Genomic DNA, 26,286 nt, shown 5'->3' with positions numbered 1-26,286 from the left:
CTAAACCAGTTCATTAAGCTAAACTAGGGGTGAGACTAATCACGGTGAATCTGGTTGATCGCCCATAACCGCGGGCACGGTTATTCAAATAGTTTTACTCTGGTCAGAGGTGTACAACTGTACCCACAAGACACGATTCCACACATGTCGCCATGCCCCGAAGTACCACCATGGCACTACAAAGGGGGAAATCGTGACAAGACCCTTCGTATAACCCGCCCCTAACCATTCACACCACGCTAAGGTTTCACCCCCACCCCTCAAAAGGCAGTGGGCAGTCCCCTCGTGCGCCGCGGTGAATCCGGCAGCTGGACAACCAGACACCCCAACCGACCCAACTCCATCACGCCCACCCTCGCCACCGGTGCCTAGGAAAGGGTCGAGCTATACTACAAGTCAAGCAGTTACCCACTCTCGCTTGTGGTAAGCACGGTAAGTCTCACAAGGTTTCCCGTGAACCGGTCCTTAACTGCCATGGGTGCGACCAGCAAAACCATGCACCCACAGCCCACCTTTCAGTGTATTTTAATTAACTAACACCATTGCGGTGGCACCAACCCAAAGCTATGCTAATAGTTAAAGTCTATGTAATAATATGATCCTCCATTTGTGTACTAGTTGAACTAAGCATGGCTAAGCATTTCCTAAACCAACATCTAATCATTTTGATACCCAAGTTATCAATGGCATAGGGTAAACAATAAATGGCTGAGTAATAGGACCCATCCCACATGACATTGTAAAAGAATGCAACATTTAATAGAAATGCGGGATATTTGTAAATTGGGTACAATATGATCAAATGTAATGCATGACTTGCCTTGCTCTCGCACTGATGAGACCACAGCAACGTCTTCAAGGAACCGCGGATCGACGAAACGGCCGAAATCTACGCGACAAACAAAGCACACAAGAAAAGCATGCTATAAGACTACTGAAACAGGAAACAAAACCATTTTTAATGGATTCCTTGCATTTTTCTTGATTTACTGAGACTTGTGTTGGTCTGTGAGGGCAGTCTATGTCCTAGGAAGCTGCCAGATGTAATTGGGCCCGGCCTCAGAGAGGTGGGACGTTATAGGCAACCTGGGCCGGCGGTGGAGCTGGCTCCGGCGGTGGGAGCGGCACCACACACTCCCGTTTCCCTCACTGAATTCCCCGTCTGCGCCCCAACTACGGCCGCACGAATCGCCGAGACCCCGTCACGCGAACGCACGCGACACGTGCGAGCGTACAGCCGCCACCTCTATCCACGTCGCGGTCGCTCCATCCGGCGGTGCATTCCGGTGGCCGGGCTGCTCGAGCACTTCAAGCTCATCGGCTGCTTCGACGACGACGGCGTGGGGTTCATGACCAGCGACATGGGCAACGAGACCTACTTCCCGCCATCGCTGCACCACATCCCGCCGGCCGCCACGCACGCCGAGGCCATCCGCGAGGCACACATGCTCTTCTTCCCGGTGCTCGACGACCTCTTCGCCAAGATCGGCGTGCCGTTGTCGTCCGTCGGCGTCGTCGTTGTCAACTGCAGCGGGTTCTGTGCCACGCCGTCGTTATCCGTCATCATCGCCAACCACTACGGCATGCCCGGCGACGTCAAGACCTGCAATCTCTCTGGCATGGGCTGCGCCGCAGGCGCCATCGGCGTCAACGTCGCCGCGAACCTCCTCCGGACGCACGCCATGTCCTACGTCGTCGTCGTCCGCTCGTCACCAACAAACGCGACGGCCACCAGAGGATCAGAGAGAGAGGGGAAGGAAGGGAAGAGGGGAAAGAGAGATGATGTGGCATTCTGACATGTGGGACTCACGTGGGTCCCACGCTGACTCAGCCATCACGTAGGACAAATCCGGCGTCAATACTGCCCTGGGACCTCGGGTGACTGGTTTTGTATAGTTAAGGGACCTCACATATCTGGTTTTGTGGTTTGAGGACGTTTTTTGCATCTCGCTAACAAGTTGAGGGACCTTTGGTGTACCTTTTTCTAAGAAAAAGGGTCCAAATTGTTGGGTCGGCCCAACTAGACACATCTTCCTCCCGCACATCCTCCAATCGGCCCAGTAAGACTGCGGAGCCCATCTCCAGAGTAGCAGTCCGCGCGGCCCATCATCCCTACACGAAGAACCACCGCGCGTGTCTGCGAACGACCTTGACTCATCATCTCCTCGGCCTCGACTTGCTCTTAATTGGTCCGATTCCAAAAATCGAGCCAGCGATCATCTTCTGCTCACCGCGAATGACCAGTTGACCACCATCTCCCATCGACCTGGCATGGCCGATTCATCTCCATCGTTTATCCCCATTACAGGATGAGCATCTGAAAAGACAAGACTCATCAAAGTACCCTAGCACCTCACGGTTTCGTGACTCCTCCAATTCATCAACTAAACATGCACATCAATGGCAATTAATCGTTATATCAACATGCATTATGCACCTGAAACCGGCCCATCGAGAAGGCAAATGGTCCACAATGTACTTATAAATTTGTTTCTCCTGCTGAACACACTCATCCTTCTATGCATGCTTGCACTTTCCTTCACTCCCCCTGTTCCTCCATATCAACACATCAGCACCGGTTGACCATGTATGCACAACATACATCTTTGCTCTAGGCTTGAGTCTCTACTGCCCCAACTTTTTCGCTCATCCATGCCAATAGTTTATCGACTATACATTTCTCCTCCAATAGAGCTACTGCTAGGTTTGGTTTCAGCAAAACGCTATAGCCCCGAGAAGGCTTCTCTAATTATTTTGTCCACTTCATGTTTCACATATAATTTTGTAAGTATACCTTTTATTTGCAGGATTTTAGGTGGTTGAAAGAGAATCAATTTTTCATCAACGCAATCATGTCTACGACCACTATATAGGCTATCCATATTGCAATGTATTTTAAACAAAATGTTGCTAATAAATAGACAATTGCTGGTGTTATGGCATCTTCTATACATAATACAAGCTCCTTTGTTTCCTACCATATATGCTCTTCACACTACTTGCATATTTTGGTTATTCTTCTAAGCCCACAGCAATGCGCGGGGAATCAACTAGTTGATTTAAATAATACAAACCTATCTTTGGATATACATCAAGGCTCGTATTCTGGTGGGTTGGGCTGGAGCCATCCCATTTTTATAGGTGTTTGGTTGAAGGACTGTATAGGTTAGGTTAGGTCGAAAAAGGAATATTCTGCCTATGGCCCTGTTTAGTTCCCATGCAAAAATTTTACACCATATCACATTAAACGTTTGAACACCTGTATGAAGTATTAAATATAGACTAAAAAATATCTAATTGTATAGATTGTGACTACTTAGCGAGACGAATCTTTTAAGCCTAATTGTTTTATAATTTGACAACGTGGTGATACAATAAACATCTAATGACGGATTAATTAGACTTAATAAATTTATCTTACAGTTTACTGATAAATTGTGTAATTAGTTTTTTTATTAGTGTCCAAACATCATACACCACAATGTATATAATAAGATGTCACGCGCCAAAATTTTGCACCGCAGGTTCGTTTTGCTCGGAAAAAAAAAAGTGGCGGACCGATACGTTCCACCTCCCTCTCGCGCATCAAGTGCGTTACTCTTTTCTCACCGTATCCTGTTTTTCCCCTTCACAATCAGAGCGAAATCGAGAGAGAGGGCGGCGGCGGCGACTTCGTGCGCAAGAGGGAGGCGGCGGCGACTTCGTGCGCAAGAGGGCGTGCCACGGGCCAGCGACGCCAGTGTCCTCCCTTCTCCATCCTCCTTCCTCTCATCCCTCCTCCCGCCGATCCCTTTCCCTTCTCCATCCTCCTTCCTCTCATCCGCCGCCGCGCCGGCTCGTGGCTGAGCTGCTCCTGCACCTCCTCCTCCCAGTCCCGCGCCCGCAGCTCCCGCCTCTCCCCCCGCTTCTTCCGCCTCTCCCGCCCTGTCAGCTCCCCCTCACCTCCATAGCCAAGGTAAGGAAACCCTAGCAGTGTGTACCATCTCTGATATTTTGTTTATAATGCTAGATCTGCGCGATTCCGTTTGCATGATATGAATGTCCTTGCTGTCAACATCTGTTCAAGCACACTGCAATATTTTCGTTTATCAATTATTACACAGTAGTTATTTTCCTGACGTGAACAAGTATTACTATGTGATTTGGGCAAGTATTTTTTGATGAGATGATTTATGCTTGAGCATGACATGGCAACGTGTTTATTTTTCTTTGATTGTTGTATTGTAGATGGATAAGAGGACCAAGGTTTTAATTTTTGCTGCTTCTGCCAATCTATTGTTGTCAATGATGGCCATGATTATTCATTCTAGGAAAAGAAAGATAGTTTCTAGGAGGGAAGGTGTTAAATATGACCCAATGGTTGAAAGGGATAGGATGAGAATTGAGTATCTAAACACAAAAATTTGGAGGAACGATAACATGCTTAGACTTAGAAAAGATTCTTTCTTTCGGTTTTGTAAGCTCTTTAGAAATCGTGGTTTGCTTGAAGATACCATCCACATGTCTATTGAGGAACAAGTAACTATGTTTCTAAATACAGCAGGGCACAATCTTAGAAATAGATAAGTTGGCACTAATTTTGATAGGTCCGGAGAAACAGTTAGTTGTTATTTCAACAAGTGCTTCATACTGTTGGTGAGCTGCGAGATGAACTAATCAGGCCTCCCTCATTGGACACCCCAAGTAAAATTGCCGGGAACCCTAGGTGGGATCCTTACTTTAAGGTGTGAGATTCATCTGTGTCTCATTTTCAATTTTATATTTTAACAAACCTCAATGTCCCCTGATCTTTTATGGTGTTGAATATAAAATAGGATTGTATGGAGCTATTGATGGCACACATATTAGAGCCTCTGTTCAGAAGAATATCGAGCCCTCTTTTCGTGGTAGGAAGTCTCATGCCACGCAAAATGTAATGGCAACTATAGATTTTGATCTTCGGTTCACTTATGTCTTGGTTGGTTGGGAGGGTATAGCACATGATGCTGTAGTTTTAAGAGATGCATTGGAACGTGAAAATGGCCTTATACCCCAAGGTAATAGATTAATTTAGTTCATCAATTTCTCCATCTCAATAGAAATGTGACCAACTTGTCCATCATATGATAGGAAAATTCTACCTAGTTGATGCTGGATATGGAGCCAAACCAGGATTCCTCCCTCCATTTGTCCGGTACCACTTGAATGAGTGGGGGAATAATCCGGTGCAAAATGAGGAGTTGTTCAACTTTAGGCACTCGTCCCTTCGTGTCACAGTTGAACGTGCATTTGGGGCACTAAAGAGGAGGTTCAAAATTCTAGATGATGCCACCCCATTCTTTCCTTGTCCAACTCAAGTAGATATTGTTGTAGCTTGTTGCATTATTCATAATTGGGTCATGAATGATGGAATTGATCAGTATATTACAGATCCATTAGATTTGATAAGTGAACCCACAAAAGAGTCATTTGGGTAGGCAACAGAGCCATCTACGTTTAAAAAGTTTGGCTAGTTGCATTCTTCGATGGTGTCTGTCCCATAAAGGATGGGTGCTAAGTTTATAAATTTTCTTAGGCATAATTAAATTCCCACAAATTGGATAAATTGAAGTCATATGTCCACTGTCACCCAGACGATTAAACCACTCAAGCATTCATACAAGTAAAAACAAATATTAAGTATTGTAATGACGACGTTTTCTGAAGTGATAGTAGCATCAAACGGATATGCATCAAAAGAAAACCAACATAAGAAAGATAGGAGGCACATAAAAAATGCCAAACCCACGGATCCTCCACAGCAATTCCATATTCTAAATCCTCAAATCGCGCCACGGGGACATCGAGCAGATCTACCCAGAACCCTCGCCGGCTTAGAATTCACGACCGGATTCGGATTCCACCGCCCGCACGAGCGAAAAAAAAGACCAGAAACAAATCGAGAGCTTAAGTCACACGGTTTACTGGGAGGGAGGGAGGTCGAGGCGCTCGCGACGGATCTCCACTCCACGCCAATCCAGCAGAGGCTGGGCGGCGGCGAGAGGGGAAGCGCCTCGAGGTGGCGCCGCTTGCTCCAGCGGGAGGCTGCCCCCGGGTTGGGGAGCACTTGGATTTGCGAAATTTGGGGGAGGTGTGGCGAGGGAGGGAGGGAGGTAGAGGCGCTCGCGATGGATCTTCACTCTGCGCCAATCCAACAGAGGCGGGGCGACGACGAGAGGGGAAGCGCCCCGAGGCGGCGCCGCTTGCTCCAGCGGGAGGCTGCCCCCAGGTTGGGGAGCACTTGGATTTGCGAAATTTGGGGGAGGCATGGCGCATGAGAAAGAGAGAGGAGAGGAAAAAAGTTGGTCTAAAGGCGTACTCCAATCACGAGTTCACGTAGTCCGGAAGGTGACCTCCTGAGAGAGAGGGCGAATAAAAAAACAAGAAGAAGAGCAGCTAAGACAAGTGTGTGGTTTGTTGGTTGTGTGTGGGCCTGGAGAAAAAGAATGCCTGGCCCATTACAGACCGATTCCGCTTCCGGCTACAGTACCATACTACCATGTGCTCCAATTGGCACAATACTAAGCTTTTTCTTTGCAATTAAAAAAGGACAACTTTTTAAATCCAAAATTTTCACATTTAAAAATTTTGGATTTACGAATAGATCTAAGTATATATTTTTTAGTTTACTTTATCAAACAACGAAAGTGATGAACCCCTACATACCCCTACAAATAATTAATTTTTAAAAAGGCATGTTTAGTTTCAAGTCACCTGAAAATACATAAATCTCGGTCTTTTTTAGACCGTCAAGATTTCATCCAAATTCATGTGGACTTTTTCTCTCCCCCTTATATCTTCTCTTCTATCGAAAGGATGGATGCACACAAGCACGGAACTTATGTTTGGTTTGGGGACCTGGTGGGATGGGTTAGGTCCATTAAGGGGGAGAGAAAAAGTCCACATGAATTTGGATGAAATCTTGACGGTATAAAAAAGACTGAGATTTGTGTATTTTCAAGTGACTTGAAACTAAACATGCCTTTTTAAAAATTAATAATTTGTAGGGGTATGTAGGGGTTCTTCATCACTTTCGCTGTTCGCTTAAGTAAACTAATAAAAATATACAGAGCTATTCGTAAATCCAAAATTTTTAAATGTGAAAATTTTGGTTTTAAAAAGTTGTCATTTTTAATTGCAAAGAGAAAGCTTCTATACTGTGCCAATCGGAGCACATGGTAGTATGGTACTGTAACCAGAAGCGGGCTCGGGCTTTAATGGGTTGGGCATTTTTTTCTCCAGGCCCACACAACCAACAAACCACACACTTGTCTTAGCCGCTCTTCTTCTTTTTTTTTATTCACCCTCTCTCAGGAGGTCACCTTCCCGACGACGTGAACTCGTGATTTGAGTGTGCCTTCAGACCAATTTTTTTCCTCTCTCTCTTTCTCATGCGCCACGCCTCCCCCGAATTTCCCAAATCCAAGCGCTCCCCAACCTGGGGGCAGCCTCCCGCTGGAGCAAGCGGCCGCCTCAGGGCACTTCCCCTCTCACCGCCGCCCCGCTCTGCTGGATTGGCGCGGAGCAGAGATCCATCGTGAGCGCCTCTACCTCCCTCCCTCCCAGTAAGCCGTGTGACTTAAGCTTCTAGTCTTCTTTTCGCCCGCGCGGGCGGTGGAATCCGAATCCAGTCGCGAGTTCTGAGCCGGCGAGGGTGCTGGGTAGATCTACTCAGTGTCCCCGTGACGCGATTTGAGGATTTAGAATGTGGAATTGCCGTGGAGGATCCGTGGGTTTGGCGCTTTTTTTTTTGCCTCCTGTCTTTCTTATGTTGTTTTTTTTTCTGATGCATATCTGTTTGATGCTACATCACTTCAGAAAACGTCGTCATTACAATACTTAATATTTGTTTTTCCTTGTACGAATGCCTCAGTGGTGTAATCACGTGGGCGACGGTGGAAATCAATTTATCCAGTTTGTGGGAATTTAATTATGCCTGAGAAAATTTATAAACTAAGCACCCATCCTTTATGGGACAGACACCATCGAAGAATGTAACTAGCCAAACTTTTTAAACGTAGATCACCAATACGGACACAAGTATTTTGATTACCACTTAAGTTTACTACGGAGTACCATGTTACTGGAAAACTACTGTTAGAGAAGTGTGTCGGAAACCGTGTCAAAATCTGAGATACCATTATTCATGCATATGGAAAATAATTATGGAGTGGCCAAACCCCTAATGCTGGGGTTCAGTCCCGTGTCATGGCTAGTTGGCTACACGGTCCTGTGCTCCCACCACTAAAAACTAAGCCCAGTTCTGCTGGCATACAGATAGACTCATCCTATAAACTCTTAATCAACTGAAATATTTCTACACCTGGCTGCCTGAAGGTTTTAGTGGATTGTCGTCAAGCATGAAATATCTATTTCTTGATAATTTGTGTGGTGCATTAAAGCAGCACGCATTCCTTACCTAAATGCCTTTTTGTTGACACAAAAGCATCCCTGATTGCAATACGTGAATAGCCATAGCCTTTTTACAACAAAGGCACTAATTATCTAATTCTAATAGAGTATTGTCCAACTGGGGCATAAAGATTTAACTAAGTAATAAGAATGCTTGTGATATGTTTTTCTAGCAGTCTTTTTTTTTCTTTCCTTTTATTTTCTAGGAAAAACAGGAGCATAATATGAAGCAAAAGCATTGATCCTTGTGTTAACAGCTACTATTAATAATAGCTAATGACAAACACCTTAATGCGAGGTGCATCTTGCCTGACGTGTTGGATGAGGATGACGCCATAAGTTGCTGCTTAAAAGAACCTCCATCGTCAATTCTACCCGCATTTACTTGACATCAGCGGACAGCTTGAAATTAATTAGGAGTCTGATTAAAAGTTAAACTACTGAAGAGTTTGACAAAATATGCTCTTAAAATTCACCATCTTGGGGGTCCTTATAGAATTCTGTACCTGCCAACACTCAAGGTTTTAAAAGTTAAAAAGTAAAAATATGTCAAACATGGATTCTCATATCGGTACCGTGTGAAACAGCCCATCGTAATTGATGGCCACGTAATTGTGATATGCGCATAACGCTATCATCTGTTTGAGCACTCATGGTACTATCATATATTTGATACACATATCTAACTTGTCTCTCTCTTGTAGTCAGCTTGCTGTTTAGAATATTTTGATTAGCATTCCTTTCCTTGTTTTATTAGACAAAAGTTATTAATACACCGTCTGATCTTCCTTTGTACTTTTGTTCCACAGTGCTAGCCAATAAGAAAATTTTCTGCCGCATCCATGATACTTAGAGACTCCACTGCTTCATTGACCAAGAAAATATAGAAGATCAAAGGTGTCTTGTAGGTAGGAAGCTTCTGCCGGTTGTTTATATATTCATCGTTTCACCTGATAATTTTTTTTCCATGTTTGTTGGGTTCCGAGTGTTTTTCTGCACTTGTGTATTATTCTATGCTCTGATAATGATTAATAGTCATCTCTCCTTTCAAAATTATTTTATCCATGACACAATTTGTTTGCTTGCTGAAATCCTTTTATTTTTCACTTCCTTAAAGGCAAGGAAGATCTAATTTAAGCGTTTCGGAAAACATTATTTTAAAAACCATTGAGACACATGATTAATGATCACTTCATAAATTTGTCTTATTTTCAGAACTTAGGTGTTAAAAGGAATAGAGTAATCTAGGGAGGAATAAAGCATGGGAAAAGGAGAGGTAGCCACTAGGTCCAAATCTCAAAAATCATCGGCGACACAGGTATGTACAACAATCTGAAACTACAAGACTAATTACTAATTAGTGAAATTCTCTTACCTTGTTTTGCTTGTTTTAGAATGAACAGAGTACACCCACTAATCCTCCTACTGCATATCCGGACTGGTCTCAATTTCAGGTTCATAAAATGAGTTCATCTTGCATCCATTTAACTTTTTCCACTATATTGTTTACTGTACTGGTTAGTATCAATCTGTAGGCATACTATAATCCTGCTGGGACAGCTCCAATGACCCCACCGGGCTTTTTCCATCCAAATGTGGCTCCAAGTCCTCAGGGGCACCCATATATGTGGGGTCCACAGGTACATTCACATTAATTTCTTGCTATAGATGCAGTGTTCTGGTCATACCACTACCATTTCTGCTGTTTTATCAGAATTATGTCTAGATAAGTCTAAGCATGAGTGATAATAAGCAAATGGTAGCATGGACCTTTCCGCTGCATTCATTTGAGTTACCCAGTCCTTTTAACCTTTGGCCTTAGGGTTTTGGTAGTTTTTCTTTTGTATGAAGGATGCTGTTAGCTACTCTGAAGCTATGGAAAATCAGTTTTAACATGTGATGTGAATTGCTCGTGTCAGATGATGCCTCCCTATGGAACACCGCCGCCATATGCGGCGATGTATGCGCAAGGGACACCATATCAGCAGGCACCTATGCTACCGGTACTCACTCTTACATTTTACTTAATGAAATAGTTTTTGTCATGTTATGTGAATAGCTCTTACCAAAGAATTTCATTCTAATTGTCTCTATACCAGGGTTCACACCCATACAATCCTTATCCCGGGCAATCACCAAATGGGACAGTTCAAACTCCTGTAAGTTCTTGGGCATCTTTTATCTGCTCTGTAGTTGTAGAAGGCAAGAAGAATTTCATCTAATCTTTTTTTTTTGCTTCCCTGGGTCTTTTAGTTGTGTCCGTTTATTCCAGTTTCAGTGATCTTGCTGTCAAAATTGTTGCTTATGCTATCATAATTTAGCTACATTTTCATGTAAAAATTAATTGGTTTGATTTGCACCTTTATTTCATTACCTGTCTACTTAGATTAGATATGATTGTGGTTGAAAATCATGTTGTTAGACATCTGCTGGCGGAACAGAGACAGATAAGTCAGGCAAAAGTAAGCGGAAGACTCCCCTGAAGAGATCGAAAGGAAGCTTAGGTAATCTTGATGTAGTTGCAACAAAAAATAAAAAGGCGCCCGCAAAACCTTCAGCATCCTCATCCAATGAAGGTTCTTCACACAGGTAGCTCCTTTTCTTCTGTCTCTGTGATTATAATGGATAAACGCTGACTTTTTTTTAACATATGATATGCAGTGAGAGCGGAAGTGGAAGTTCTTCTGAAGGAAGCAGTACAAATTCAAAAAGTGTATGTCACTCTATCATACCGCTTTGTTATGTTACTTCAGTTACTTCATTTTTCTCACCAGTACAAATTCCAAAGGCAGCATGCCTTTTGTTTTACCACTCTGGCATCCCCCCCCCCTACTGAAGGTCTTGTTTGTCATGCGCAATATCTAGAGTCTAAGCCTTTGTATTATTGCTTACGGCACCTGTACTGAACTGGTACACTATTTAGAGGTGCAAGTTAGTTGGGTACTAGGGTTGCACACTGGCTCTGCATATTGGCCATCAGAAACCCACCTAGACTAGTTGGGTTGTACTTCTCTTCAAGGTTCTGGATGTTTGCAAAATAAAGATCTGCAAAGTGCAAATCTTGTAATAAGAGGATCCCAACTGATAATGAAACAGTCTGATTTTTGGTGATACTAAAAAAAAATCGAATGGTGAGCCCTTCTATTAAAGTTCTTGACCATTCGCATAGTCGTTAGTTATTAGACTCGAGTTGATTATTCTTTGCTCTCGCCACATGTGTTGTACCCTTTAATAATTAGTGTTGATCGATTGTTCTGAAACCCTTAGGAACTTGTTTTCCCCACCAAATACTTATAGTATGTGGATCTTTTTTTTTTTTGAAAGAATGGATCTTTTTTTTTTGTTGCATGCATGTTTGGTACCTTTTTGTGCTGGGTGTATCCATGGTTGCCACTACTTTCAAAATGCACTATAGCCTTCTAGCCTGTGAACAAAGTATATGGATGCACTCAATCCTCTATGTTTTTTTTTTTTTCCTTTTTGCTCCTTTTGCTTCATACGATCATTTTCTTGCTAACCTAAGACAAATATGTACAAACAATTTGCTTGCAGGGTTCAAGGACAAAGGATGGTTCTGAGCATGGCCAGGGTAATGGTAGGATTAAGAACCTCTCTTTTTTTTATATAAAACAGTAGAATTTTCAAGGAAAATCTGTAGCTCATAAAAGATTCTGCAAAAACTCATGAATATTATAGTGGTGCAGGAGGCATGCCTGAAAAACATTTTCCGTGTTGAAAACACATATGGCAAAAATCACTGTTTAGACACAAGGTTTTTAAGAAAGCAAGGGCGAGGAAGTACCATATGCAATCATCATCCGTTGGCATATTGGGTGTGGGTTTAGATTTGGATTCAAAGTGGCATATTTGGTACAAGCAAAATTTTGATGACATATTAGGAACCGACGAAATTTCCAGTGGTATATTAGGGGTTTACTCCTAGTATAGTACTGAACATATTCTACAACCTGCCATTGGTAGCTTTATTGAAGAATAAAATTGTGAAACTATGCTTGTTTTTGTTATAAGCAATTAATAAATATATTAGTTAAGACAATAAGAAATTTTTCTCATGTAGTAAGGATTGACTGCAATCTAATTACCTTTTTGTCCAGATGCTAGCAACAAAGGAGCTACTGCTCAGAGTTCTGCGGTTGAGCCCGTACAAGCATCTACTGGGCCAGTTGTGCTTAACCCTATGATGCCATACTGGCCTGTCCCTCCTCCCATGGCTGGCCCAGCAACTGGTGTAAACATGGGAATGGATTACTGGGGTACTCCTACTTCAGTACCCATGCATAATAAAGTTATTGCAGCACCAGCATCAGCTCCTTCATCAAACTCTCGTGATGTTGTTCTCAGTGATCCAGCCATACAGGTTTATTGCTGTGCAGGATTTGTTTCTTGTTTTTGCTGTGTTACAGGAACCAACCTTGCAATTTCCTTAGGGCTGTATTTTATTTTTAATGCAGGATGAGCGAGAACTGAAGAGACAAAAGCGGAAGCAATCAAATAGGGAATCAGCTCGACGTTCAAGATTACGCAAGCAGGTCTGTAGTTTCTGCACCAGTCTGCATGGATTTGGCTGTCGTTTGCTGTTCTTATTATCTTTGGGTAGTCTGTGTTTCTGTAAACAACTAATCCATAAGAGGCCAACTTGGATTCAACCTAATCAGCAGTGAATTTTGATAAGGTTGAACCTATTTGAATTGACCGCAGACGGGAATAATACTTAAATATACATAGCCTGTATGGCATGCATGCGCGCATGCACGCTATGCTAGAGCCCAGGATATTGATGGTGCTTTAAATGAATTTTCTTTTATGGATGGTTTGACCAGAATCTGAACTGAACAATATGTTTGAAGATATTAGCTTGGCAGTCCATTGGATCATAATTCAAAGCTGATTTTGAATTGTAGAGGATTTTCATTACTCATTACCCAGCTCTCTTTTCATGATTGCTAAAGACAAGTAAAAAATTACCCAAATTATTCTTAAAACATCAAACTTTGAAATTCAAACTGCTTAGGATTACAACCCAATTGTTGTTGAACCAGTACCTTATTAGTCGAGTGAGTATAATTTACCGCACTTCAATGACAATCCAGTGAGTCGCAAAATTGGCAACTACATTTTTGACTGGTGTAGAGAGATGTTTTCTAACTTCTTGAGATACATCTTTAAAATACACACTATATTTGTTTTAAAAGTCATGGATATATAAGCAAGCATGGGAAACAACCTCCCAATACAATATTAGGTTGACTGCAGATATTCTTGATCAATTCTCTTTTGGTGATATAAGGGTGGATTGGTTCTTTTTCTTCTTTTTTTTTTTTGGTTCTCGGCTTCTCGCATACATATCATTGTCCATTTGTTAACTTAAGAATGTATGGTTCGTCTTAGGGTTCTCAGCTTGTTGTATCACTAGTATACTCCCTCCGTTTTCCTATATGATGTTGTTTCGTTCATTTTTGAACTAACCAACAGCATATAAAAAAAAATGGGGGGAGTATTTTTTTTGAGGAGTCCATTACTAGTGTACTATTTTATCAACCGTATCTCCTTTTACTGCTATGGGTAGTCAAACTGTTGCAGGTGCTGGTTACACCTAGTTATTCCAATGCTGGATGTATATGACCAGGGTTAAATAAGCAATGCAATGTTATTTTTGCGGTATTTTTTTTTATAAATTTACTATTAACCTTCCTTTTGATGATATATATGTTGTAACAAATGAAATACTACAGGCTGAATGGGAGGAAGTAGCCAATCGAGCTGATTTGCTAAAGCAGGAAAACAGCTCACTTAAGGAAGAATTGAAACAACTTCAGGAGAAGTGCAATAGCTTGACCTCAGAAAATACAACTTTACATGTAAGATTTGTGTTCTTCTGTTGTCCTACACTTCCCATAATGTGCAGTAGACAATAGTTACTATTTTTAGTTTGCTGCAAATAAGAAAGTGGATCAAGGGCAAAACATACTAGGGGATTACCCAATCCTCACAGGCTGTTACTTCCAACGCATTGGTTCACTGATAACTACCCCTGAAGTCCTGAACCCATCTTCTTTTAGACGTTTGGAGTTAACATTTCATTCTTTACTTTGAAATTTATTTGAGGCATTTTTAATGATTGTAGGAAAAGCTTAAAGAGCTTGAAGGCGAGAAATCAAATGGAAACTGGTATAAAGAGTGAAAAGCTGTAACTTATCACTTTCTGACTTCTGATGTAAGGAATAATTACTTGGAGCTACCATTGCTATTACAGAGTACATATTCTTAAAATTTTGTTGTAACTTTCTTGAATTTTCAGATAAATTGGAGGCGACATGGTAGGTCCGATAATTAGGAGGTATTCATGTATGCTATTAGATTTTTGGCCGAGAGGTAGAATTGTATCATAGGATTTGACATGATGGCTACAGATTCTTCTTCCAGTTGCCGCGGCTGCTGTACTCTATGCTTTTTTTTTTCTGCACTTGTGTAAGATTCTACGAAGTACCATGTAAAAGTCCCCAAGTGATGTTTGAAACTCTGGGGGTTAGCTTCTGAGATAGTTGATGTAGAGCTGCTCATTGAGCGTCTTTACCTGAATTGATGTGTGTCACAGTTATAGTTTGTGACTTATCATTCAGATAATTAGAGGCACAAATTTGTATAATGTACTAACGGGTCGTGATAAGGAAATTTTGTTGCATTTTGCTATCCTGGCTGCATCATTCTTTTGCAAAGGGAAGCTGAACCATGGAACCTGTCATTCTCACCCAGAATATTATGTGGCGGGCATGTTTCTAACATTATCAAAATTTGGTAAGGTAGAGATATTTAAGTTAGGTGTGGTCTATTACCTTAGCTAAGAGCAAGTTTAATAGTATAGCCAACTACTAGCTTCAAATCATTTATAGCCAATGTAATAGCCAATTCATATAATAGTTGCTTACTATACTATTAATATCTGGTCCTACATACATACACACATTACGTCTTAGAGTCTGTGCTGCAGCTGGCTATAGATCTGTAGCCCGCTGCTCTTCTCTCTCTTCCTTTATATTTTTAAAATATGTTTATAGCTGGCTTATAGCCTGCTATTGTACCTGCTCTAATTATAATTCTTTGTTTGTGCCTGTAGCTCAAGTATATAACGATGTGTACGAGAAAGTTGATCGTAAAGCCCGACTACAAGCTATAAAGACATGCTTTGTATTGTTAATTCTATGTGTTTTTTTATAAAGAAAACGTATCTTCTAAAAAGAGAGACATGCAACAAAAGTGACAAAAGAAAAACTAAAATTCTAATCAGCTTCAGATTAAAACATTAACCGTTCAGATTTAATCTGTCTTCATTTCCCTTGGGTTTGTGTTTATCTGTTTATCTATGTCATTTTGTGAGCTATCCAATCCAATCCAATCACTTTACGCGATCCTTTTTGCCTTTTGTTTGCAAGTCTTTGTGGTCTCCAAAGTCCAGCCATTATTTTTTTGCCCGTTCAGAGTCTACGAATAAAAGGCCATGATTCTGTTCAAAGTTCTACACGCCTTATGATCCCTTTTTTTTCTCATTTGCCTCACCAATCTTGTACTTTTTGTCAAGCACATGGATGGCTTCCTTCCCTTTTTTATTTTCATGTTTAGATGGTAGAACATCTTTATGTCATGACTAACTGAAAAAATCATGGCAAAGCTCCTGTTAATCCAACTCATTTTCTTATAGGAGCATATGCTTGTCTCTATCCACCTAAGTTTCCAAAATTCGATTGATTTCATCATGAGCTTGTTCCTGTGCCTATCCTTGAAACCAGGCAAGTAGCCAAGTACTCTCTCAGTTCCAGAGCTCATACTATTGCTACATTATTGTAAACAGTAGCACATATTATCTAGATCACCTGTTCAAATTTGTAATACTAGTTTATGCCTAATTCAGTACTACATTGCTATATTTTAGGACGGAGGAAACATGCAGTATACACTTCAGATCTCAATTTGCACCTTACTACTACGAGTAGGGGTAGCTCTGAATGCAGTATTGCCGTGCACAGCTTCTGCTCAATACCAAAACAAAACATTCAGGGTAAACTTTCCCTTTCCTTCCCTGTCCCCCTTCCAACCATCCAAAGGGGATGGCATGCACTGTTGGGCAGACACACACATGGTATAGGAGTACCCAACCATTGCATGGGATCCATCAGAGAATAGCACTTTCATTATCCAAAAAAAAAAAAACAGAGAACAGCAGGTGCAGCAAGTAGCCAAGGACAATGGCAGTGGAGTTTACTTGCAGGCAGGCATGTTGTGCAGAAGAAAGCGAGAAAAAAAATGGCAAAAAGCTACACCGCCAAACTGCTCTCTGACAAGAATTGAATCATGCACTGTTCATGACCATACCATTGGCCACCACTATTCCTAGATTAATTGAAAACCTGCCCACCGAAGTACGTAAGGATGAGTAAAAATTGCAGGCATGTTACGCAAGAACAGCTGCAAACGCACTGCAATGCAAAGAGAGAGAAAGAAAAAGGTACAATTCTGACTCAACCCCTGACAAAAATATCATGGCACTTCACTGGTCCCCTACAACTCCAACCCTTCCTTCCATCCCTTTCTCTTTTCCACCCCTAACATGTGTAGAGATAATTTTTGTACTGGTACTGGATGGGTAGATAGAACACACTTAATCCTAGGAATAAACAAGTGCTAGCCCAGGAATGAGCAGCTCAATTGTTTACAGAATTGTGTGTGTACCTTTTTTTGTTGCTCTTGGGGTGGCCTTTTCTTGGATGGTGGTGGTGGTTTTGGTAGTGATGGTACAAAGGAAAAAGAAAAAGGAGGAAAGTTGAGGTGTATACCAGCATCCATCCCCTTGTGTGTATCTTTAGTGCAGATACATCCTTTTCTTGTACCACTTCTGAGCACTGTCCTGCATCCCCTACCAGTAATTTACCAAACCTCTGCTTTCCATAATCAAACACCACAGTGGGGATGCCACTTTAACTGAACACACCACAACATCACATTCTCACCCCTTGCCCTTCTCCTCCTCATCCTCACTTTGTTTCTTTGTTTCTCTTCTCCCCCTTTGGTGAACACAAGGGACAATTTGCTAGGACAGCCATGGTCTGAGCGGCTTTGGTGGTTTGGCTTCTTGGGATCTCCTCTTCAGAATTCTGGCTTCTTGATGAACTGAGGTGCAGAATTCTGTGTCTGCTTCTTGGGTGCTTGAGGTAATTCGGCTCTCCCTGATGACTAGACTAGTCGACTTCTTCATGTTCCTTGGGTGGTTGTTCTTCTGCTTGTTTGCTTGTTGTTCTTGAATTCTGGTGTTCTTCTACTGCATGGCAGTTTGCTTGGATGTAAGAGTAATTTCTCCGTGCATTCCCAGTTGGAGTAGATGTCTAGATGGAACTCCAGCAGAGTTTGAGGTCTGCTGGGTTTTATCCCTTGTGGTTTTGTTGGTCCAGTTAAGATCTTTTAAGTATGTTACTTTGATCATCCATTCAAGTCAGGAATTTGTTTCTTCCATGTTAAACGATGTGGTGGTGAATTTTCAAGTGGAACTTGTTGATGCTTTGGTGTCTGCACTAATTTGTGTTATTCCTGTTGGTAGTAAGTCTAATCTAGATCAAGTTTTGTTCTGATGAGATGCAGCTTATAAGTTTGGTAAATTCTGTTATTTTTCTTCCTATGTCTTGCCACTGTTAGCAAGTTCTCTGGGCCAAGTACTTAGATAATTTACTAGTTACCGGGTGTCATATTTGCAGTCCTTCATCTGAACCGCTAAGGATGTTTTTAACCTATTTAAAAGTAGAGTGACAATTATATCTGATATGGGATGTTTTATGTGAAAAAATGCAAGTGGAAGTTTTGTTCATTAGGTTCCTCAAATGATATTGTTATCTTGAATTATGTTTAATTTTTCAGCATTTGTTGTCCTCAGCTGGTGGTTTAGATCTCTAGAGAAACACGATTTAACTGAAAGGGGCCTCTAGATGAGCAACACCAGAGCTTCCATCTTTTCTGACGACTACTGAATGTGCTATTCTTGGCCTTTTCTATAGATAAGGTTCCGTTTCAGAGATTCTCGTAACCAGAAAAGAGGGCATGCTTTTCATATGTTTATCCTTAAGTTTGGCATCAAAACTAGCACACAAATGCCCAATCTGCCACTTTCCACTTCTCTGCACTCCACATTATGGCCGGCACATTTGTCATACTACCTACTACTACTCTTCAGCTCATTATTTCAGATGTTTTCCTAACATTATTTTCTTTAATTAGCATCCATGTGTCGTGCTCAATGAACAGCCCATATATTGATTAGGATAAACAAGAGACACTCATCTAATTTCAGCCAAGAAAGTACCAATTCAGGCTCCATGCTCTTATCCACAAACTGTCTATACTTGCAGACAATGTCCATTTCTAAGTTTTTCAGTTTGTCATGATCACCACCACACTGACAAGAAGAATATAGCATGTTATTCTACTCATTCTCCACTTGTGAGTTCTGACTTATCTGCACATTGGTGAGACAGTCAATGAGTGCAGATGAGACTGCAGAGATTAACCCTGTCTTGTCCAGAGAATAATCTTTGATTTCAGAGCATCTTGCCACTCAAATATCTCGCATACATACATAAGATTCGCTCGCATGATCTGAGCTGTTTTGTCTGAATTTCTGAATGCAGCTGAGGCAGAAATCGGTGAGAGTGGTAGGTGTTTGTTGCGATCGTTGAAGCATGAAGAGCAGCAGCCAAGAAGCGGGAGAGGAGGTGTCCGAGATCAGCAGCCAGGCGGCGTCCAACAACAACGAGACGTGCAACTCCTCCTCCGGCAAGGTCAGCCTCGACCTGTCGCTCACCGTCGCCGCCGCCGCCGCGGCGGCTGCCTCCGCCACCGAGTCGAGCACCACGGACAGCGGCGGCACGCGGCCGGCGGCGACGGCGACGGCGACGGCGCGCGAGCCGGCGCGGGTGTTCACGTGCAACTACTGCCAGAGGAAGTTCTTCAGCTCGCAGGCGCTGGGCGGGCACCAGAACGCGCACCGGCGGGAGCGCACGCTGGCCCGGCGCGCCGTGCGGCTCGACGCGTTCCCCTACGGCTACGCCGACGTGGCCTCGCTGCCGCTGTACGGCGCCGGCCTGTACCCCATCGGCATCCAGGCGCACGCGTCGGTGCACCACCACCACCCTGGCGTGGCGGCGCCGGCGGGGCGCGCCGAGTTGAGGTCGGCGCGCGCGCTGCTCGGCCCGATGCCGTTCTTCGTGCAGGCGGCAGGCGATGAGGATGCCAGCTTCGGGTGGCCGGGCAGCTTCAGGCCACCGCCCACCGCCGCCACCACCATCCCCGCCGCCGCCGCCGCCCCGGTCGCCGTCAACTCCGGCTCCTCCAACTCCAACCACGGCGGCAGCGTCGTCGTGCAGGCCGCCGCCGACGAGCCCGACCTCACACTTAGACTCTAGCTGTCCCATCCATCCATCCATTAGTCTGGTGTAACATTCATCAGGTTGCTCCTGATCATCTCCTCCGTTTGTGAGTAGAATTCTTGCTTGCTTGCTTGCTTCGCTCTCGATCCTGCTGCTTGAGCTTGACATCAACCAACCTGCTAGTAAATTACTATTGCTTCAAATGCATGCGTGGAAGTATTGTTTTTGTAAATACAGCTTAGCCTATCCTAATATGATTGTACTTGTGCCCTAGCTAGACGAGATGATCCTCCTTTGAGCAGTTGAGCTCTCTGCTCATGCAATTTTACATTTACATTTTCACAATGCTGGCGTTCCTTCGTTTTGGGGTGCATCCGCCGCCGTTGCTGTCCGGCGACGGCGAGAGAGAGGTTGGCGACGAGGCGGGCGTCGGTGTCAGGCATGATCCCCTAACAGGAGTGGAGAGGGTTTCAAGTTGCAGCAGCTTGTAGGGATGGGCAATGTGGCCCCCCAGGGATGATACGATCTCAAAGCAGCCCAACCCCCAGCACCAGCAGGCAGGCAAATCTAGGCTACGCGGGATTCCCACTAGAGGCAACCGATAAGGTTCCCTGTCTGATTTTTTTGTTTGCCCCCCTCCCTGCCTGCCTCATGCCCACTATACTAGACTGCCACTGCTTCAACTAGATAGGTTATGTTAGAATAGATCACACCTTATTCTAATTTGATTTTTTTTAACCTAAAATATGTTGTTCAATGAATCTAAATAAAAATTTATTCAAATCCGTTATATTAAGATATATCACATTATTCTATCTCAACCTGACACTTACTTCATAAAAAAAAAACTCGACCTAGAATATGTTGTAGTCGTATCCTGTACCACCTTGAGTAACTCAAACAAATATAGCTCGTACAACATTTTTGTTCAAATTCGTTATATTAGGATATATTGCATAGAGAATTTTTTTTAGACAGAGTGAATACTAATATAGTACTCCCTCCATGTTATATTATAAGCTGTTTGATTTTTTTTTCTTAGTTAAACTTTAAAATTTGACTAAGTTAGTACTCCCTCCATTCCATAATATAAGTCACAACCACATTTTTTTAATGTTCCATAATATAAGTCATGCTGCAATTAATTATAACCCCTTCTCTAATAAATTATTATTTTTTTAAATCCTACACTCTCATGCTCTCTAATTCTATTGGATACATACATTGTATTTATTAGGATGATCCAAACTACAAGATGATAATAACTATTTCTTGATATTTGGGTTAGGGTGGTTATGCCTTATATTTTGGAATGGAGGGAGTAAAAAAATATACTAACATTTTCAATACAAAACAGATATATTATAAAAAAAATATTATCAAAATATATTAAATATTAAAGTTAATGAAACTAATTAGGTGTTGTAAATATTGCTATCTTTTTCTATGAATTTAATCAAACCTAAAATTTTTTTTTACTAATAAAAACGACAAATGACTTGTTGTATGAAACGGACAAAGGGAGTACTAGTAAAGCACTAGTAGCCTAAAGCTTAGACCACGACCACTGTGCCTGTGTCCCCAAAAATTCCCCCGAAGAAATCATACAAGATAACAAGAGGACGAACTGAGAACTGCACTGCACTACGTTGAAAAGTCTCATGGATCCAGAACTCCAGAATATCTGTATATAGTATCGTCATGCAGCAGAATGTAAATGGCATGACCCAACAACTCCAGTTCACATACTAGAGATAATGATATGCATACTTGCAAGGGACACACCATATGTTTGCAAACGGAAAGCAATTAAATGAGATGGTGTCTAGTTATGTTATCTGCCAGCACGAGGTTAGGCGGCCCTCTGCTTATAACAGTTTTAACTGGTAACACAAATCACAGGATGAATACAACAACTCGGAAAACATCCTAATGGTGTACAACAGATTTTTCACACATTCAGCGGCGTCAGATGAATTTTTACCAGCCTATACCCACATCTTCTTTGTGGCTTCCATCCGCTCGAGCAAGCCCTGGATATCGGTCTGCATCCGCATTTTCATCTTGAGGTAGTCGTAGTGCGAATTCTCCAGCATCTTGAGCTCCTCCAGCTTCTTCCTCCTCTTCTCCTCTGTTTCTTGGAAGCATACTTTTGCCAGCTTCGCAGCATACTCCTCCTCTAGCTTCTGAGTCCTGGAGCGGACAATCTGGCGGTAGCTATCTACTTCCTTCCTGGCATCATCGGCCAACTTTTGGAAGAGTTTTGCTTCAGCTTCCTTGCATTTCACGATGGTTTCGAGGCTAGAGTCATCCTCCTTAGAAGCGGTGCTGAAATGGGGTTCAATAGAGAGTGGCTTTGGGCTGGGCTTAAGTGCATCGGTGTCAAGAATGGAAGTAGTGGTCTTGAAGTTGAATGAGGATTTCGGTGGTGTGATCGTTGGAGTTTGAAGAGACCGCATATCTGTAGATTGACTTGCCTGAGCTGCCAATATACCTTTGGACGTGCTACCAGTAACAGAATAATCTGTAACTCCATCTGCGGAAGCAAAAAAGTTAGCTTGACCGAGTAAATCGCATCACGCTATATCAAGTGCAGGTTCTACCAGTTCTATTTCAAACATTGAATAGCACCAACGTTTTTATGCATGGAGAAATTAGATGAAATGAATCATCATATTTGATGGAGTATTTCAGCTTTAGTTTCAACAGAATATAAAGTTTGCTTCTTAAATCATGTCAAATGTTGTTATAACGATCAATGCGGTATGCCCACTAATACAAGGTGTAGTACTAACAGAAGTGTCTGTGTCTGATGTTCTAGGGAAAACTTTTAAAAAACATTGGCTGGGCATGATGACATGTGGTCTAAATGAACAAACTGCATGTGTTGTGGACTTTATATATGGTAGGCTGCAGATGTGCAGCAACAATGCGTATGGCAACAAGGGAAGTGTGTCTTAGTTACTTTAGGAATATATTTCTCAGTTGCAACTGGTTTAATTATAAGTTACTTTAGGAATATATTTCTCAGTAACAAAGTAGGAGTATATCTTAGTTACTACTCCCTCTGTCCCAAAATATAGCTACTTCTGGAATTTTTCACACAGATTAAGGAGAAAAGTAAAAGACTAGATTGTCCTTCATTAATGTTCCAGTTGGTGGGAGGAGGGTGGGGGTTGTGGAATGAGGGGATTCGGGGCATTTCATCACTACAAACACCCCTTGGTACTCTAGAAGTAGATATATTTAGATACAAAATTTGAATGCTAGAGGTAGCTGTATTTTGGGACGGAGGGAGTAAAGCCTTGTTTGGGAGCTAATATCCTGGCGAGGACCCTGGCCCAATTCACAGCAGCCAGTTCATTTTGGAACGGATTGGCCAAAATAAATCCACACCGGAATATGTGAGCTCCCAAAGAGGCCCTAAGTATGTCTAGTTGACCATTTGTTAAGGGTAACTCAGGCCATCGACCAGCAAATCAAGGGCAAGTGCCCTACCCTGGATCCTCAGGCCATGTACAACCCATTCCATATCAGTATGACAATAAATGGAGGCAGTTTCAGTGTGCACTAAGATAAACATCCTCGTAGACAATCAAACTTCCAACGCTCAGCCAGTGGAGGTGGCATACAAAAATGTAATCCATTCAGTCAGAATTCAGAAAATTGAGAGATTTTAGAAAATATGCAATCAAATGCCTTTGAGCAAAGGGGAGTAGATAACAGGGCAAATAGAATAAAAAGCTAAATATAGGACAACAGAAATAACTGGCAGAATAGGAACATAGAAGGAAAAGAATTGAAGAAAACTAGCTGAGTACCCAGGCAGTCCCCAATGCCGAAATCAAATAGAATAGCATGAAATTTATTTCCACTATCCAATCAAATATAATATATCAAGATTGTAGATCTCATGAATTATGTATATGAAGTTCATATACGATAATCTAGGATAAATAAGGAAGCATGCAATACATAACAAGTCATTAAGATAACTCGGGTTTGTAACATAACATACTAGAATGTAATGGAGCGACAAAAACTCACATTTGAAGAATTGTAAGATACTGTTTGTTGCATCCAAAGGAGAAATAATTTTCTTTCCAAGCAAGCTGAGGACCTCTTCAGCCTTGGCATGAAGCCCCTTGCCCTCAAAATCCTCACAACCAGCAAATATCTTCCTAACAAAATCCAGCTCTTTCATCAGAGTCTCAGCATTCCAGTTCTCTGCGCAGCAATTGAACACCTCCTTGACAAATCCAAACATTTCAGAAGAATGATTGCAAGCAAGGCATTGGAACTGCATCTCAGTCGTCCCAATTGGCCCCTTCAGCGTCGGCCCTGGCCTGATTAAATTCCTCTCCAGCGCGCATGCAACATGACACCAGTGTCCGCAGACATCACACCCAACCCAGGTGCAGGTATTTGCAGCACAGTCAAACTTGTGGCATACTGAACACGTGCATGCGCTGCAGAACCCTTTCTTGGTGGAGCAAATCTTGCAATCGCAGTCATCCACTGGCAGCGTGCTCTTACAGTTCAGGTTGCGGCACCGTGTCATGAGGAACATTTCTACAAGCTCACTGCTTGGTACCCGGCCTTTACCGGTGACAAACGTCGCGATTCCAGTCTTGATGGCCACCAGGATCTCAAGCTGCGTCCTGTTCGCCCTCCCCAATGTCTCGGTGGTCAGGTCTGACCGGCGCTCAAGCTTCCGCTGCAGGCTGGCCAGCTCATCCCTCTTCTCATGAGAGTCAATCATGCCCCGCACTGCCTCTCGCAGCAACTCCAGTCGTTCGCTTGGGAAATCCTGCAGCACCTGCGCCATAGCCGTCACAGAGTCGGACACAATATCCCGCAGGATCTTGTCAGGGCGCGACGCGTGAAGCCCACCGCGACCGCCGTCGAAGCTGCCACCCGCGCTGGCAGCAGCCGCCGCGGCCGCCGCCGCCATCCTCGCAGGGAGCTCCGTGGGGAAGAACGACGACGTGCCCTCCTTCAGCGGCGGCGTGGCGAAGGCGACGCTGCCGTCCCCCATGGGGCGGAAATTGAATCGGCTGTGAACGGAGCCGTTGGTACCTTCACCGGCGGCGTAGATGTCGGTGGAGTTGTGCGTGAGGGAACAGCTAGGGTTGTGCGAGAAGATGGAGTAGGAGTAGGACATGTCGTCGGAGTTGATGCTGCGGGTGCGCGCCGTCGTCGCGCTGTAGGTCCTCCTGGCGGGGGCCGCGGGCACGGCCGCCGCCGCCGCCGCTCCCCGTAGATCTCCATCGGTCGCGGGGACGGGCTGGAGGAGCGAGGCGAGCGGCGGCTGGGACGACGGCGGAGCAGCGGGGCCGTCGGAGTTAAGGGACAGCGAGAGCTGGAGGGAGTCGAGGCGGGGCTTCTTACCGCCGACGACGGATGAGTCGTCGCCGGGTGGATCCCCGCGCTTGGGCGCGGAGAGGTGGAGGAAGTCGCGCTCGACGCAGTGCTTGCCGTCGTCGCCAGCCGCGGCTGCAGCAGGGTTCGGCGGCGAGGACGGGCCGGCACCGCCACCGCCACCGGCGGCGGCGGAGGCGAGCGTCGGCTTCTCGCAGAGGTAGCTGCTGAGGGTGAGCTCGCGGTTGGGGAAGGGCGGGTCGGTGGTGGAGGGCGGCGCCCCGGGGTTGGCGTCCTTGGATCCGTCGGAGTCGCCGAACATGGCTGCGGGATTCGCGCCGGATTCGGTGGATTCTCCGGCCGGCTGAGCTGGCCGCGCGACGACGATGAGGAGCAGAGCAGAGGTGGGTGGGAAGGAGAGGCGGCAGAGGCGCTCCGCTTCGTTGACTTCCGCACGCGGAGATGGGGGCGGAAGTGGAGAGGAAACGGCCCGCGATTTGGATTTGGAGGTGGCGATTTATTGGAGTAGAGTACTGTGTGTTTCTTTGGCTCGTTGCGGGGAATCGACGAGATGAGCGACCGACCGGGGGAATGTCACGGCCAGCCGCGTTTCGCAACTGGACAGGAAGCGACTCGTGAGCACGACGAAAACCCACATGATACGCGGGTGAAAAGGTCAAAACCGCATGTGATCTGTGCAACGAGCAACCGGGCGGCTCGGCTCGGTGGTGCGGTTCGAGTCGGCGGAAAGGGGATTTTGCCCTCGGGGTCGCTTGGTGGCTTGCAGACGCGGCAGCAATAAGCGTTTTCGGTGGGGGGAAGCTGGGGATTTGTTTTAGATTATCTCTTGCTTGCTCGTGCGAGCGATGGCTATCATGTCATCCATGGATTAAGCTAGTGCGCAAGTGAGGTGACGACGCGAGTGATGGGGGCACTAGCACGAGGGCTCGATCGGCGCCTTGACCGGTACAGACCACTCGTAGACGAAGTGCGGTATACGCGTTTTACGTTATCAGGATCAGAGAGAAGGAAGAGCCTGAGCCTCCGCTTTTGTGGCATGCATGAACGG

At 44.0% G+C, this 26,286-nt stretch overlaps 3 protein-coding genes across 6 annotated transcripts; 2 read left to right on the top strand and 1 right to left on the bottom strand.

Annotated features, from left to right (window-relative positions):
• The first annotated feature begins 3,591 nt into the window (after nt 1-3,591).
• Nucleotides 3,592-15,141, top strand: LOC4332201 (bZIP transcription factor 1-B). 2 transcript variants are annotated; one of them, XM_066308569.1, is made up of 14 exons: nt 3,592-3,955; nt 9,646-9,748; nt 9,825-9,884; nt 9,966-10,070; nt 10,350-10,433; nt 10,530-10,589; nt 10,853-11,019; nt 11,092-11,143; nt 11,983-12,019; nt 12,546-12,808; nt 12,903-12,980; nt 14,184-14,309; nt 14,576-14,665; nt 14,750-15,141. In XM_066308569.1, exons 2-13 carry the CDS (start codon nt 9,692-9,694, stop codon nt 14,630-14,632), a joined length of 1,146 nt encoding a protein of 381 aa, XP_066164666.1. In that variant the 5' UTR covers nt 3,592-3,955; nt 9,646-9,691; the 3' UTR covers nt 14,633-14,665; nt 14,750-15,141. The 2 variants fall into 2 exon arrangements, with proteins under 2 accessions (XP_066164666.1, XP_015632861.1); XM_015777375.2 differs by having other exon boundaries at nt 11,983-12,025.
• A 2,332-nt stretch (nt 15,142-17,473) lies between these two features.
• On the top strand, nt 17,474-20,133 carry LOC4332200 (zinc finger protein 7). 3 transcript variants are annotated; one of them, XM_015772868.3, is made up of 2 exons: nt 17,474-17,654; nt 19,119-20,133. In XM_015772868.3, the coding sequence occupies exon 2, from the start codon at nt 19,170-19,172 to the stop codon at nt 19,890-19,892; it is 723 nt and encodes a 240-aa protein (XP_015628354.1). In that variant the 5' UTR covers nt 17,474-17,654; nt 19,119-19,169; the 3' UTR covers nt 19,893-20,133. The 3 variants fall into 3 exon arrangements, with proteins under 3 accessions (XP_015628354.1, XP_066164665.1, XP_025879942.1); XM_066308568.1 differs by lacking the exon at nt 17,474-17,654 and adding an exon at nt 18,598-18,956; XM_026024157.2 differs by lacking the exon at nt 17,474-17,654 and adding an exon at nt 18,600-18,930.
• A 1,512-nt stretch (nt 20,134-21,645) lies between these two features.
• LOC4332199 (protein TITANIA-like) lies at nt 21,646-25,709 on the bottom strand. Its single transcript, XM_015775997.3, has 2 exons — nt 23,904-25,709; nt 21,646-22,392 (listed from the first exon to the last, which is right to left on the bottom strand). Exons 1-2 carry the CDS (start codon nt 25,537-25,539, stop codon nt 21,845-21,847), a joined length of 2,184 nt encoding a protein of 727 aa, XP_015631483.1. The 5' UTR covers nt 25,540-25,709; the 3' UTR covers nt 21,646-21,844.
• Nucleotides 25,710-26,286: the final 577 nt, after the last annotated feature.

Source organism: Oryza sativa, chromosome 3, assembly GCF_034140825.1.
Source record: "Oryza sativa Japonica Group chromosome 3, ASM3414082v1".
In the NCBI taxonomy this organism is placed as follows: Eukaryota; Viridiplantae; Streptophyta; class Magnoliopsida; order Poales; family Poaceae; genus Oryza; species Oryza sativa.
This window is presented reverse-complemented; position numbering and strand designations above follow the sequence as displayed.